This window comes from Halyomorpha halys, unplaced genomic scaffold, assembly GCF_000696795.3.
Source record: "Halyomorpha halys isolate HHAL.00 unplaced genomic scaffold, Hhal_1.1 Scaffold454.1, whole genome shotgun sequence".
NCBI classification, from domain to species: domain Eukaryota; kingdom Metazoa; phylum Arthropoda; class Insecta; order Hemiptera; family Pentatomidae; genus Halyomorpha; species Halyomorpha halys.
Window position 1 is genome coordinate 228,521 of NW_027116284.1, and position 16,737 is coordinate 245,257.

A 16,737-nucleotide genomic window follows, 5' to 3' on the forward strand; every position below is an offset into this window, starting at 1 on the left:
CCGCCCACCCTAACAATTCCCGCTCCGCAAGAGTGGATGAAAACTAAGAACTGAAAATTGAAACAGAACTAAAGAACCCAATGAATTCTAGTATGGGAGAACAACAATCATGTTTACCCTAACTATATACATGAACAACGAAGAAAACTAAGAAAACCCAGCTATATACAAATATACAAAAGGCATTTTGACCTTCTAGGGTGATGGTGGTACTTCTCGAAGTCGGCTTGATCTTCAAACTTTGGCTGTACCGAAGTGGCTGATTGTAGAACGTTCTATGGCGAAGTAACAGTGACAAGAGAGATTGCGAATGGGTGTTAAACTCTCTTGTCTCAGTACTGCATTTTCAATAAAATCTCCATGGATGTGGTGTTCGTCTTCGTTTGTAGGAGTGGATGAATCTGCCAATCGCTTGTTATAGGATCTGGAATGACTTGTGTCCATATGATGTTCAGATGGCAAACTGGATCCGGATTCCCTAGAGCTTCCAGATACGGCGTACGATGAAGTGGCAGATGAATTCCTGGTCCTACCATAAGCCACTTGGGTAGGGACAGCAACGGGATTGGTATTGCTGACCAAACTTCTCGAATCCATGTTATCTGACCTTACATTTCGAATGAACATCAAACTACCTCGGTCAAGAATTGAAGTTGATGAAGCCTCAGTGCTGCTTAGAATGTTTCCATTCAAGAAGATGTGACTATTAGTTGTAGAGTTATCGGAATGTGTAGTCGAATTTGCGATATACGGAGAGTCGGCGTTCGAGGTTTTACAACAATTCCTATCACTGATGCGAGTACCATCAGTTGCATCTGAACTTATAGGTGCATCTGGTTCTGGAAGTTTCTCGAGCAGTACCTTGGAATACAATCGCTGAACGGAATGCATTCCTTTATAATCTTTATTGAAAGGAGCGCCATCTTTTCTGCTGTACGGTGGATGCTGATGTTCTATGATGCAGAGCGTTTTCGAGGAATTGGGAGTCTTCGGTACAGACTGCGTAGAAGACGTGGATCGGAGAATCGAAGTCATGGATGAAACGGATGTGGTTGCGGGACCATCGGATGACGTTGTGCTGATATTTTCATTCGCAGATTCTAAATGACTGGGGGTGCTGAAGGGCCGACACAATGTCGTAGATACACGTGGTACAGAGCTGTTGTGAGTTGAATGAGAAGCAGTGCATGAAGAAGATGGTAACTTGTTGCCTCTAGAGATCGTTGAACGAGAAGATGAATGAATTTTTACCATGTTCTCGGTAGAATTCGAAACGCTTAGAGTAGATTTGAAGAACAGAGAGCAGGACGTAGGTTGAGCCAAATTATGAACGACGCCGGAAACGATTAAGCCGAAGACTATAGGCGTAAAGTAAAGTCCTTCGACTTCAGTAGGGTATGGAGCTCCGACGAGAATCCGTGGGTATAAGTCCCCACCGATTAACAGGTCGACTGGACCTGACTCCCCAAAACGTTGATCGGCCAAAGGGTGGCGCATAATGCGGCTGACGACGGAAGAAGGAAGGTATGACGTTTGGTAAAGAAGACGTGATGCGGTCGACTACCACTGGAGAGATGTTATATTCTTCTTTACCAGCGAAGGGGCGTATGGTACATGACGTGGAACCTTTGAGATGAGACTTCGGGATAGCTGACTCGCCAAAACTGGTGATGCACTGGTCGAAATTCGCAATGTTAGCGCCAATCTTGTGTGCGAGCGCGCTGGAAATAAATGTGTGCTGGCTTCGGGAGTCTAACATAGCACGGACCATATGAAAGTCTTCCCTCTTCGACTTAACCAGAATACATACAGTGCCCAATAGTACAATCGTGTTCGTGGATGAAGATGGCGTAGATCCGAAACCAATGAAGGTCTCCGTAGGTGTTGGCTTATTGGACGTTGCATCGACTTTAGTGGCTGCGTTGTCTTCTTCCTGGCGGTGGATCAGCGTGTGGTGGTTCTTACAGCACATCCGACATCGAAAATGCGAACGACATGTATATTTCCTCCTTTAATGTGTCATAAAGCTGGTACCAAGAGTTGTCCGGAAACGTGTCATCTTCACCTATGGTGACAGTTAGCTCTTCACGTTCAGTCCAGGCTTCCCTGAACTCAGTCCAGAGCTGCTTAGCTTCGTTTAGTCTTACCTCGAAGACGTTGGCGTCAGCGTCGCTGAGAGTGATGGTATTAATTTCGGAAATACCTTTTATGTGACGTTTTAAACCTCGCATCCGCCTCTCCAAGACAGCGGCGCGAGAATTGCTCTGTGCTGAAGTCATGATTTCAATTGCGAAGGCGAAGAGTCCCCAAAGCAGAGAAAGAGAGAGAGAAAAGGGGAAAAGAATTAAGAAACGAAAGGTCGAACTAAAGGAATAAAATAGCAAAAAATTTGATAGCTAAAAAATAAGAGAGCAATATACACATTATGCCATGGGATAGAACTGAATAGCCGAATAATTGAAAGGAAATGTTGATGAAACGTCAGCAGAAAGAACAAGGTTGAGTGACGTCATCGAACGAAGAAGGTGATCTTCAAGTTGTCGCATCTAGAAGACCTAGATGGTTCTACCTCTTTGTAATGGCGCAGTGCGCTGTGGCTTACCTAATGGCTTGATCAGTTATCTTACAATATGATAGAAGCTGTTTTGTCTCTATTGGATATTCTCTTAATCGTGACAATTTTAGAAGGAATGTAGTGAATTAATGTGTATATTGCTGTACTATGCTGTGAAAAGAAATGAAACAAAACATATATGATGAAAGTGAAACAAGATATTAGGTACACAATTGTTTGTAACTTGTCTAACTTAAAGGCTTTACTTTAATTAACAACTTGTTAATTAAACTTATAAATGATTGCTATGGAACTAATGAAATAAAATTGTGAGAAATAGAAGTGAGTGTTTCATTAAGTTTATCCTTTATCACTGTGAAGTTAGGTTATAATGCATGTGAAATGAACAAAATTAATTTGAATATACTTGAAATTGAATTAATTAACCTAAGACAAATTAATTAAACTTAAACTTTATTAATAAATTGAAAATTGGCTATAGATTGAAAGAATTCTTTAAAATTAGTTAGCTATTTGTGCATTAAGCATGTTACACTTTGAAAACTTACATATATGAAATGGAAATAGAACATATAGGTAATACAGTTGAGATTTTTTTCCTAAATTACTGATTGCCATGTGGACTTACTTCTTCTTTTCTCTCTCCTCTCTGCTTCTGAGAACAACTCCAGGAGTTCTACTCACTCATGGTAGATTCCTGAGGAGAGACAAAAAAATGATGCACTGCTTCTCTGGCTGAAGACAAGATGGCTCCCTTCTCACCTTAGTTTGGGTTGCTTCTCTTCACAGAGAGCGCTGGAGGAGGTGAGATTTGGCTGTTGGCCACATGGGGCGCTACTCCTATGCAGCCTTTCCGATTCAACCTTTCGGTTGCCGTAGGTTACCCGGAACAGTAATCAAGCAAATATTTAAAAAGAAAAAGGAAGTTATGTCTACCAACTTGATTTTTTTTTCTTTATTCGATTTTTTTGTATTCAAATTTTATTTATTGATAAATATTACAATCTGCTACAACGTTGTGATAAGTAATAGAGATAACTCATTACATTCTTACCAAAATAAAATAACATAAGAATATAAATAAATAAATCTCTAAATATATACAAACAGAGTGATAAAGAAAATAAACATAATCAAAATATGTACAAGGAAGAATAAATAAATAAAATAATCATCCATCGCATCTACACTGTTATATGCAATACTTACACTATCGATCTGATCCCACTCTATCCCCCACCTTTGAGTGGTAGAACAGAGCTCTTTGAAATCCCAGTACATCTCTCTCACTACGTCACTGGTAATGAGCCAGAACAAGCTGAGCGCTAAAGCCGCAAACAATCAACTTGAGTGGAGGATCTGACCACTGGCAGAACTGCAATTGTCAATTTTTATTTGAATCTTGGTCTTCTTCCGTTTCAACCTTCAAGGTGGATTGTAGGGACGAGTGGGACTGGAAGGGATTGAACCAAAGGATTAGGATGATTAAAAAGATGTATATAGAAATTTTGAGATTTTGGTTGGTATGAGGTCAAGGACAAAAGCGATATGAAGGCCATGGTGTAGTGTTCGGTTAGAAACGTAATAGGGAGCATTCACTATGTATCATGTCTCTAAGGATTGGATAAGTTTGATGTTAGATGGCTTAGCTGTTTGTTTTCTATTGAGAGATGAGAGGTCTTTTTGAGCAGTCGGTAAACTTGGCTCAGTTCTTGTCTTTCAGGTTTAGTATGTTGGTTCCAGGTGAGTCTTTTTTCTAAGATGAATTCAAGATATCGCATTGTGTCGGATCTGGGTAGGGGAATGTTACTAAAAGTAACAGGTGGACAGAAGCTGCGGAGGAGGGTGAAAATCACATGGTTACATTTCGATTCATTGACTTTTATCCGCCAATGATTGCACCATTGCTCAATCCGGGTGAGGTGTGTTTGGAGATTGAATGGGGCAGTTATAGGATCAGAATGAGAAGATATGATAGCTGTATCATCGGAAAATGTTGCCAGGAACGTGACAGGATAGATGGTAATATCAGCAGTGAAGAGAAACCAAGACACTGCCTTGGGGAATTCCTTCCCCGACCAAATAGATGTTTGAGTACTCATAACCACTGCGTACTCGAAAGAAGCGATTTGAGAGGTAGATGCGGAGGATAAGGTAGAAAGGACTTCCCAAATTAACAACAAATTTGAGCAACTACTTTAGTAATAGTCAATACGACATGCATTATCTATCCATACTCACAAACAAGACAGATGCCAGTGTTGGGAGTTGCTTTTCTTGGATAAAAATCCCACACTATGGCAAGCAATGTATTTTTGAAGATTTCTTACGCCCTCCTAGATAGCACATATAAGAACATGCGCGCGCACACTCACTAATAATTAAAACGTTTTCCATAAAAACATTTTTTATTTTATTTTTTCTTATAGAGAGTACTTTGCTGGCAATACTGTAATTATAGTCCTAAGGAAGTTGAGACAGAAAACTCCTGAAGCGCCCTTGCCTTATATTTTTGAGCTTTCTTTTTTCACAGCTCGTTACGGTTCGAAAAAAGGCCCGGAACAAATGCGATAAGATAATGAGATGTAAACAGATAAGACGAAGACTGAAGACAATAGCCGCTAATTCACCAAGACCACACTCTGTCTTTGTGTTTACAATTAATTACCGCTTCATTAAAGGAAAAGGTCCCTTGGGAGGGTTGGTTAGTTCATTTATAACGATTAGGGCTACCGGTTGTTTGGCCCAAGCCGCAGGGTAACCGGTCCTTATACAGGGATGCTTTTAATTGGTGGCTTCCTTCCTCAAATCTCCCATCATCGGAATTGGATTCGCTGATAGCAATGGCCTCTGGGAAGGACTAGTTGGGAAATATGGTAGCTATTCAAGGAGTTGGCTTTAGCATTATGAGATTTGATTGATGGAACGCAAGTCTTATAAAACAATGTATTTTAACATAATATTTTTTAAGATTGCTGGAATGACGACTAAGGGTCGATTACACCAATACGGTAAAACTAAGATTTTTATGGCTAAGGTTTGTCCAAGGGTTTGTTAAAACTCAGGTTAATTAGCGACCAGTTTTTGGACTACAGTTTTGTTAACCATATTATCAAGTTTACCTGGAACTGAGAAAACTTATGGTGGATCGCACTAGTGTTAATTATTAGGTATTATAAATAAATTATAAGTTTTTCTGTTTTTATCAAAGTCTTTTGCTTTTTCTTACCAACACTTATGCACAGCTAAGACAAGCAACATTTATCATATTCTAGTTACCATAAAATTATAGAAATTTTTTTTATCACTAATTTGAATAAATTGAAAAAAAGCTTAATAATTTGACCTAGGACGGAATACTTTTTTTTTTTTCATTATTGTCTGACGAACTAAATCTTTGAAGTCGTATTTTTTAATCCAGTTCATTTTATTCAATTTAGACAGAAATGGAATAATGCAATCATCCTTTGCTAGATAGTACAACAAATGGAACCCTGGAAGGTTCCTTGTATTCGATATTTAAGTAGGTAACCATGCTTAAACATCGATTTGCTCTAAATATCAGTTTAAACGTCTATCGTTGGCCGGTAAAGTATATCACCAGATTTGGAGTTTAAGTTTTTTGGTGTAACTGATAATTATCGATTTTATGATTTTACTCGAGATTTCGCTAACCCTAGTTTAAACTGTGCTAGTGTAACAGGCTCTTAGGTTCCAACTGTAATAAAGAAACGAAGAGTAAAATATTTTCGTAATCATTAAAAATGAAAATTAGAAATAAACCAAGTACATAAACATGTCATATGGTCATAAATTTCATATGTTTTAAACGATCAAACGAAGATATCAAACCATATCTTTGCTGGTGTTGATTCTTTGAAATCTTATTTTGGATCTCCATTATGAAACATTTAACAGTTAAGCACCTAAATTATAGATGCATTTTTCTTGTTGTCCTAAAAACTAATAGAAAAGTAGACAAGATTCCATGCGAACCCACCCTACCGAAAAAACTTTCACAGATCTTTTTCACCTAACTCCAAAGGCGCATTTAACAGCCCCTTGCATATCTAACTCTTGTCTTTTGTTTTCTCTATCATTTACAATCTTTCCCAACCCATAGAACTCTGGAAACCACTAGGACAGAAATAGAATCATATACGGCCCACCACTACTCCTGACTTGGGGCAAAGTGAGTGTACTCTGGACAATATTGGATATTTAGGTTGCTTAAAAGTTCGTTTTAATAGTTTAAACTTTAATTTACCAGTCAAAACCTTTCAACTAATATTAAAATATCAGATCAAGTAAACAATAAATCAGTTTTAACAATTATTTCTCATAAAATATGTTCTGCCGCACTCCTTCCTCGGCCAATTCTCAACTTTTTTGCAGCCAATCTGTAATTTACAATGGTTCAGGAACCACTAGTTTGAGGTTAAGTAAAACTGAAAATAATACACTAAATGGGGGTATTCAAAATATTGTCCTAACGAAAATCTATAAAATTGTCCATGGTACCTTCAGCCTCATATTATAACTCATATAAGTTAATTGTTAAGTATTCCAACAAAGTTTGAGCTAGAACGTAGCATGATTGTTCACACCACTAGAATGTTACGGGGATCAAGAAAATTAATGAAAATAGTCTCATCACAATGCTAGAGTAACTTATAAAATGCCAATTACTTTCACATTTCCTAAACTCACTTAAAACATCATGAAAGTAATAGGGACTTAAAATCGATGGGAAAGAGGGTTCAGATGGGGACAAGTATAATTTGAACCGTTTCACGGTTTGAAGAGAGGGCAAAAGGGATTTGCTGGAACGGAAAGAGAAACAAAAACTGACAAAGGACTCGGAATGGTAGCAGAAAAAAGTCGCAGAGTATACAGGACGATGGAGGGTAGAGGGAGGAGTTGGGGGAATCCAAACAGCCCTTTTGGGAATGGCCACACAGAGTTGTTGCTAATTGCTAACTGATAAGATCGACACACACATTAGCAGCTTCGGCTCTTTCACAATGACTCTATCCGGGCTGGCGATTATTAGGACGTGACTTGGATAGTGCCTTCGATAGGATTCGATGACCTCCATAATGGCTTAATTTAGTGTTATTCAGAGTTATAGTAATTTTGTTTATTCAAAAATTAATTAAAAACTTTACATACATTTAAATACTGGTTATTTAAGCAGTAAGGACAGTAAATTTAAGCATTAACTTAATTTATTTTCATTCTATTACAAATGTGGTGGAACTCAAATATGAATATAAATGTGTATCGCTGATACACGTTTATAGTCTGACTGAATAGCTAACCGAAATTAAACAAAGCCATACTTCTGATTAAATCTGAAATATGAACATCAAAATGTATTTATTTTTGTGTTTCTATCTGTAAATATTGTAATTTACAACTAAATTATTATGTTATGAATGTTGACGAAGGTTACAAAACTGTAATTAAAATTGACATATGGTAGCCACATATATATTATTTTTATAAATCACACTATTTATTCTTTTTTTTTTCTTTATTATCTATTTCATTCATTTTATTTTTATGGACCATAGTGTAGTTATTTTTAATTTATTGTTGTTTATATATTATATTGTTTTATTATATAACTTATCATTTTAAATGATTATTTTAGTTTTGTATTTAATAATTTATGATTGGTATTTTAACTTATAATTAGAATTTTATTATCTCCTTGTCTAATTCATTAATTTTACACTATTTTTTTTTTTTTTTAAGATATTTCATGTCTTAGTATGTGTTTCTTCTTTTTATTATATTTAGTTCTACTATGTTGCTTTATTTTGTATGAGTTTATATTTGATTCGATACAAACCTGTCAGATACTAGGTCTTCATTTCTTTTATATCAATATATTTTTAATTCACTATTATCTACCATTACGTTTTCATTTCATGTACTTCAGTGATTTTATCTTTATTTTATATAAATTCTTCCGCAGTGAATCCCAAAGCATTTTATTATAAACAGTCTATTCAAAATAAGAATAATTTTTAAAATCGGCTTGATAGTTGCTGAGATGTAAAATGAAATTCGGTTTTATTATGAGAGATATTATAAGAGTATTTATTTAAAATTGAATATTGATTCAGTCTTTTCTGGGTTAATTGGTTACTGAAAATATATGTGAATTCTTCTTATACAATCATATGGATTGTTCTTTTAGGTACCGACGTTCTTTTTTGTCTTAATCATGACTGCTACCCAGATAACATCACCTTTATCAAAAATGGTTCAGGCACGTTAATTGCTTTCAAATATGAAAACAATTTTAAAACAGATTAAAGATATGCTTATGATATGATTTATGTAATAGTATCCTTTGCTTTGGTGGTTGCATAGATAAGAACAGACAGAGACGAATGAATAATGTAGACAATAGTAGAGGAACTAACTGAAGCCTTAGCTCAACTGAGAGCCCCAGCACCATAATCTCTCATTAATCCTTGGTCATTACAATACTCTAAGCCTCCACTCAAAGCCCTTTGTCCATCGCCAATCCTCGCTTCTAAATACATAAAGTTTTAGATAATTCTGGCCGATTAGTTTCATAAGTGGTCTTTCTGGCAAAGACAATTGGAATAAAGAAAAGAAAAATAAGGGAAAAACATTGCTAATTTGGATGTGAGTAATGTTATCATGATGTGTTATTATAAACGTGAGAACTACTTCGTTTTTAGACAATTTTTCTAATATTTTTAATTCTACAATTAATATATTTTATATTCCTCTTTATTGAGAATAAAAGCTTTAATTTGTAGTATGAAATTTCTTTTTTTAGTACACAGCATATTCCGATTACTTTCACTAATTATCCATGGAGCTCGTTAACCATGCAAAAAGTAAATATAATTTAAATAGCACAAAGAGCATTATCTGAATATGGGAAGATTCCACTTAATAAAATCTCAATAATAAAAAGTCATAATTTCGAGATGAGAAAATTCATAATTACTAAGTCCAACAGGACCTCCACTAGTACACCGCCCAGTAGTAAATTTAATTATGGTATAGAAAACTGATGAATGGAATGTTAAATTGAAAAAGTTAAGGGTATGTGAGAGAGTGAAGCAAAAACATTTGAACGTACAATTTTTATTTTATTTCTTTTTATTGACTACAATTAATAATGAGGCGTATTTTTTAATGGAATCCTCATGTAATCACTTACTAAATCAGATAGTGAATTGAAACAAACAATAAATTGTAGAACGAAAACGATTTTCTAAAATCGGACCTGAAGGGTCCGACATGGTAAGAGAGTGGACAAATACGATATTTTAAAATTTGTATTTACTACTTATAAAACTATTTTGGTGAAATATAGGCTTCGAAGTTAAGAAAAAGGAGTGGAATAGTTTCAATTTCTTTTTCCTATGACAGGTCCTCACGTTTGAGGTTGCAAATGGACCAAACGTATGATTTACATATTTTCTGAAAACGACTCATGGTTACAATGGTTACATGGTTACAAAAAGCATCCATGTGAAAATTATTATGTGATGTTTTCCATAGTTTCTCGCTGCATTATTACGTAGATGAATATTTCTAATTTCATTCATTTAGTTTTCTTAAAGTAAATCTTGCGTTAGAAAAGAACTGGTTCTTTGTGAATTGTGATTATCAGGCAGTGATTGAAAAACTTTAGAGGAGATAAGAAATAAGAAATAAATGAAAACAAGAATCACTCATAGATTCTAACTCAAGTACTTGGTTTATGTTACAATTTAAAAATAACTAAGCGAATCAGATCTAAGGAAACGTCTTGGTTTTTCCAATTAAATATAACAGTTACACCAAGATTCTTTGATTCAAAATAAAGGAACTATATTTTATGCTCTGCTTTTTATAATGTCTCTGAAAGAGATGCTAAGAAAAAGAGGGAAACAACTAGAAAAAGAAAGAAACAATGAACTCCAATTAACCAAAGAAAAGAGAACAAACCGTTCTCTGCCCCTCACTGTTATTCTTTTTGAATTTCGTCTGGATCACTTTCTGTTTAATGGTTATTACATTTTTACTTTTTGCTAATTGACCAGTATGAATAAGAATTTTCTGTTTCACTCTCTCTCTCTCAATACGTCTCTTTCTGTCTCCTTATCTTTCAATATATATATATATATATATATATATATATAATTATATTCAGAATATAGGTGTTACAAATCTTAATACTAAAACTCCCACTGACAACAAATCAGAATTATTAGCTTAAGAAGCAGAATGAACCAATCTAAGCTGGATTAGTGCGTTTCATTTCGTGTCCTACTTTTGTACTTATTTGTTTTACTCTAGACTTCACATGACTGGTTCCGAAACCCGAACCCTTAATTAGAGTAAAATATGTTATATGGAGAACCGTTTTCTTTTTAATTTAATTCTTTTCTTCTCTTTACTTTTGGACTTCTGTTTTCTTAATTTTAACTAGTTTAAATATGGCAGCCAATGACATTCTAAAACCAGCGGTCCTGACAGTAACCAATAATCCTCCAGTTGCCCTAATGGTAGAATCGTAACCGGAACCGGACATGAGTTTGGCAGCAACCGAAGCGAACGCCTTCGTTAAGATGGCCATTAAGATTCGCACTGCGACTGAGCAGGACTTGAGAAAGGCTGTCTATGATTATATAAATGATAGGCTGAAAAAAACAGTGGTGGTGGAACCCCCGAGGAATTTTTCAGAAGTTTCGTGAAGAGAAGAAACCGAGGCAGAGTAACGGGCAGTTCTCTGAAGTCCAACCAAGTCACAGAAAGGGTGATGGAAATAAGAAGCGTAGCAGAGGTTTAGGGAATCACAGGATTCCTGTCACAATTCTAGAAGTATAACTCGATCGCGATTTTGTGACTAATAATATTCTATGCATTTATAGGGTAAATTAATATTTTTTTTTTACAATTTGAGGCCGAATTGGATTCGGCAGACTCAAATATTTGATAACAAATTATTTTAACTTTTTCATCCATCCTACGAAAATTTTGGTACGGAAGCGTTAATAATTATTTTTGTGATTAGATATTTACTCACTTTGTATGGGGATTCTTTACTTGTAGGAAGCATAAAAAAACATAGTTGTGCTGCAATGATCTTTCTGTGCATCTTATATTTCTCAAAATACTGTGGTCTGGTACATTTTTCTATTATAACTGCGTCTATTAATGTTTTAAAATCGATTGACAGCTATTAATTGAATGTGTGTAAAACAGACTGTTGCCATGATACCAGGTAATAGGGATACTCGAAGACCGCTGTCAGGAAGGTCATTGGGCTAACTTATTGGCGAATGGATGGGGGAGGAAGTGATAAATGGTAGGAACAGATGGGGCGGGGTCAGAGGACCCAGCAGCTATCGGAGCGCCCCGTGTGGTGTGCCAACCCATTTCTCTAGTCATGTTTACTGGGATCGCTTGGATAAAAACATCCACCTAATAGTAGCTACCTTCCATTGTGCTCTATCGCTCTCGGTGTGGTTCCAACTAGTTCCTAAGGCGTTGGGCTATTTTATCAAACTTCAAGGTAATGAATGAACGATCATAAAACATTTTAGGTTGCACAGATAAAATTTCTAGAATATTATAGTGCATATTAGGGAAGCCGACATTATAGTTGTCATCCATCTAGAAGTAATATTTTACAATTCTCACTAAACCCGCCTTAAATTGTTAGCAACCATTACAATTTCAACTGTTTGAATCGTGAAATATGATGGTTATACTTTTAAATTAATGTAATTTATTATTTGAAATTAACCTGGCAGTAAAAATGCACCTTGGTACGTCAACAACATAACCGCACACACTTACTTTCATATGTGAACTGTTAATTAACTACAAATTACAAACCATCCATGAAAAAATACGTGGTCACCCCAATACACTTATAAATTCCATGATCACAAAAACATTCCCAATAACGTATGCAGAGGACTGGATTTGAGTACTAGAGTTGAAAAAAAGTAATTGCAATAACTATTACATTTTTTTTCAATTATTACAATTTGAAACTAGGGAATAAAGTTGTACCAAAGTAATCACAACTGCATTCCGCATTAAGCAGTAAGTATTTGCTATTACTTTTTGCACAACACTGCTGTCCACAACACCCATCTTGGCTATCATGACATTTTCCAAACTTAAACCTTTTATTCACCTGGTGTCATATCAAATAACAGATGTGGATAAAACTATGCAGAAAATAAATTAATAAACCTTACATTCATTAGAACGTGGAAATTCGTAAGATAGAACCTCTGGATTTTCTATCGATTTATTTATGACAGTTTTAAATTACAAGGTTTTTAAATAGTAACGGCCAGACTCATATGATTTTTCATAAAAAATAATATACTCATAGGCAACTCTTGGTTTAATCATAAAACAATCCACAAGACCACCTTTGAGAGTAGAGGAGAACGAACCATGAGGAAGAGCATCATTGATTATTAATAATCAACCGGGACCTAAGAAGGCTCTTCACTGATAAAAAGGTCATAAGGGGGTGGGGAGGAGGCAGAACTAAGCACAGACCACAAACTACTTACAGCGGATACAAAAATAATCAAACCAAGAAAGAGATTCAGCAAATCATATGATCGGATTAATGTAAGCAAGCTGAAATTGAAAAATAAACAAGAAGAATATCGGTCACTGCTTTTAAGTCTCCTCCAAGAAGTAAACGGGGAGAGTACACTTTCTGGAATGTAATTAAGAAATGTATTGTTAATACAGTAAATGAAGTATGAGGAGAACAAAAATAAGTTCCCCTACCAATACTACTACTGGTGCTATCGACTGACCAAGTACAATAGACCGGAAAAGGATATTTCAGTTGGTATATATTTAGGATTGGGCACTAGGAAATTGGGTTTATTTGGCATGCTGAGCCCTATCAATATTGTCACGCCATAGTAACTCTTTTTGCCTTTTTTGGGCATCGAAAGTAGAATTGTTTGGTTGCCGACGTCTGTGGAATTGTCCCAGATCACAACCTCTGTTTAATATTTAGTTATTAGGAAATCCAAGTAGGATAGTTTTGCAGCTGATGATTGAAGAACCGGCTGAAATGTTAACAATATTGGGAAACAGTGTTTGTGACACGGAGACCAAACGTTGGTTTCAGGCCGTCACGTATTCAAAAAAGATAAAATTGAATTTCCCAAATATATGGGAAGTAAATGCTTTGTTAACTAAGTTTAAGAAGGAATCCTGGAAATATTCGACCCTGTACTTGGATCGTCTCCAACATCTCGCTGAATTTTTTTTGAATTCTGTTATAGCGTGCCAGGATATTGCCATACTGACCATTAGACTGTCTCGGTTTCTTCGTTTCTCTGAACATCTTGAATATATCCTCGTCTGGGGTCCACCATCCTCCTCCCAATGCCTTCTTTAATCTTTCTTTGATGACCTTCCAGGAGGTCTCTTCATCTGCCTAAATCTGATTAAGGATACTTCTTTTTACACGGCAGACTACCGCTGCCTTCAGTGCTTTTGCATCCTCGTTGTCCAATAGATCCTCCGACATCTTCGCTTCTATTCGCCCCGCCCCATCAGGCGATCGCCCCCTTTCAAAAAATGATTTAATTCCCCGGTCTCTCCAGTAAATTTTTCTAGGTCCGATACCACCTTTCTCGGGTCCTGGGCAGTTGCCGTACACACCTTGATCCATTCTAGCATCGTGGCATGAAAATGCGCTAAAGGGACTTCTGGTAAAGGTTGAATCACCTATGGAGGTGGGTTGGCAGCTAGCTAAAGCTTGGTTGACTGCAGCTTGAGGTTGGTTGTTTTGGTTCATATTCTCTAGGTTCAGAACTGCTTATCCCACTAATCCGTTACTGATCATAATTCAAAGAGAACAATGAAAAAAATATTTTTTTCTTTTAGATTTAAAATTAATCCGGTATCTAAAGTACCCGGGTTTCGGCACCAGTTAATTATCGGGGAAATTCAAAGAGAAGAAGGAATAAGATGTAACACGTGTGAACTGCTGTATCATACTAACTTTATTGGGTTCGGTACATCTCTTTATATACATGTGATCTCCTCAATCAGCTGTTATTTCGATGTCATCTGACTAATACATAAATAGATAGATAGATAGACAAATAGACCAGTCTTTGACAGCACTTCAAACGTTTCATTTCGCACTCCTTTCTCTCCTATTATTTTTAGTTTCACGTGAGTAAAAAATAACTGGTGCCGAAACCCGGGAACTTAAGATACTGGATTAATTTTCAGTCTAAAAGAAATTTTTTTTTCATTGTTCTCTTTGAATTATGACCAGTAACGGATTAGTGAGAAAAGAAGTTCTGAACCTAGATAATATGAACCAAAACAACCAACCTCAAGCTGCAGTCAACCAAACTCAAGCTGCAGTCAACCAAGCTTTAGCAGCTGCCAACCCACCTCCGCAGGTGATTCAACCATTACCAGAAGTCTCTTTAGGGCAATATCATGCCACGACGCTAGAATGGATCAAGGTCCGTTCGGCAACAGCCCAGGACCTGAGAAAGGCGGTATCGGACCTAGAACAATTCACTGGAGACACCGGGCAATTAAATCATTTTTTGAAAGGGGGCGATCGCCTGATGGGGCGAATAGAAGCGAAGATGTCGGATGATCTATTGGACAACGAGGATGCAAAAGCACTGAAAGCAGCGGTAGTCTGCCGTGTAAAAATGAGTATCCTTAATCAGATTCTGGCAGATGAAGAGACCTCCTGGAAGATCATCAAAGAAAGATTAAAGAAGGCATTCGGAGGAGGACGGTGGACCCCAGAGGAGGATATATTCATGATGTTCAGAGAAACGAAAAAACCGAGACAGTCTAATGGTCAGTATGCCGCTGAACTCCAGGCACGCTATAACAGAATTCAAGACAAATTCAGCGAGATGTTTGAGACGATCGAAGTACAGGGTTGAATGCAATTCCTATCCATGGTACTGAAGATTCAGTTGGCAAAAGAACTGGGGAAGAAAGAGGGAATGCCGAGAGACCGCTCGTTTGTGGAATGTGCCCAAGATCTCATTGATACAAGCGCTAGAGAGGTGGAGGCCCAAATGGAAGTAGAGGAACCAGGATGGACTCGGATGGAATATCATCGGCCAAGAAACATGCCAAACCCGTGGAGAAGAAGAGACCAAAGAGATGGTAAAAGAGAGAGAAATAGTAACACGGAAAATAGAAGGAGCCAAGTTAAACCCAAAAACAATGTTCGGCGGGAGGACCGCAAGTGCCAAGGGTGTGGTAAAACTGGACACATGGTAGCACAATGTCCTCGCACCCGATGTTTTGAATGTGGGACAGAGGGACATATAGCTCGACAGTGTCCCTATATGTATCGACGAAGGAAGCAAAATGTGCCTGGACCGATGGAGGTCAATGCTCGGAGATTACGGAGAAGGGTAATCTCTCGAAGGACGAACGGATCCATGACTGAATCCACGGAGATGTCCGAGACCTCAGGAACAGAAACTGAAGCAGGAGACCATGAGCGAGAGGATAGCCAGCAAGGTAAGAGGAGCTCCTGGAGACGAAAAGGAGAAGCAGCTGGACACACGAGGAGAGTTTTGAGGAGCGTACCCACAGAGGGGCTGCCGCACGTTGGAGATCAACCATATGAGAGAACACGGCGGTTTGCCTATAATACAGATTGCAGGGGTGAGGTGTCCGGTAGACACTGGTAGTTCCAGTACTATCATTAGCCGAGAGGCTGAGGAGAAGATGTGTAGTGGAGAGAGAGCACACCGGATTCAAGTATGTCAGTGTAGGTTAATCACCTTAGGTGGCCCTTGTGAGGTAGAGGTGGAGGCGGAAATAGGCTTGAACCATGGGGATTTAGTAAGGGCATCTTGAATGTACATATTGTAAATACCATGCCAAGAGAATATAAAGTAATTGTGGGGTGTGACCTGCTAGGGAAGGTGGGTGCTTGGATTAAGAGTAACAAGGGAAAATGGAAGATTAAGATAGGAGGTAAAACCTACAAATGTCGTCAACAACAGAGGAATGATGGTGCATGGATTGGGGCAATCAATCAAGCTGAGGACTGGAGACAGCAAATCAAGAGGGAATACAAGGATATTTTTTTTACAGAAGGGGATATCCTCGGAGCTACCGGGAAG

General features: G+C 37.2%; 2 protein-coding genes across 2 annotated transcripts; one reads left to right on the plus strand and one right to left on the minus strand.

Annotated features, from left to right (window-relative positions):
- Window positions 1-234: 234 nt before the first annotated feature.
- Window positions 235-1,497, minus strand: LOC136797188 (serine-rich adhesin for platelets-like). Its single transcript, XM_067053087.1, has one exon. It carries the CDS (start codon window positions 1,495-1,497, stop codon window positions 235-237), a length of 1,263 nt encoding a protein of 420 aa, XP_066909188.1.
- Window positions 1,498-15,672: 14,175 nt separating this feature from the next.
- Window positions 15,673-16,299, plus strand: LOC112211259 (uncharacterized). The gene has a single exon (XM_024362647.1). It carries the CDS (start codon window positions 15,673-15,675, stop codon window positions 16,297-16,299), a length of 627 nt encoding a protein of 208 aa, XP_024218415.1.
- Window positions 16,300-16,737: the final 438 nt, after the last annotated feature.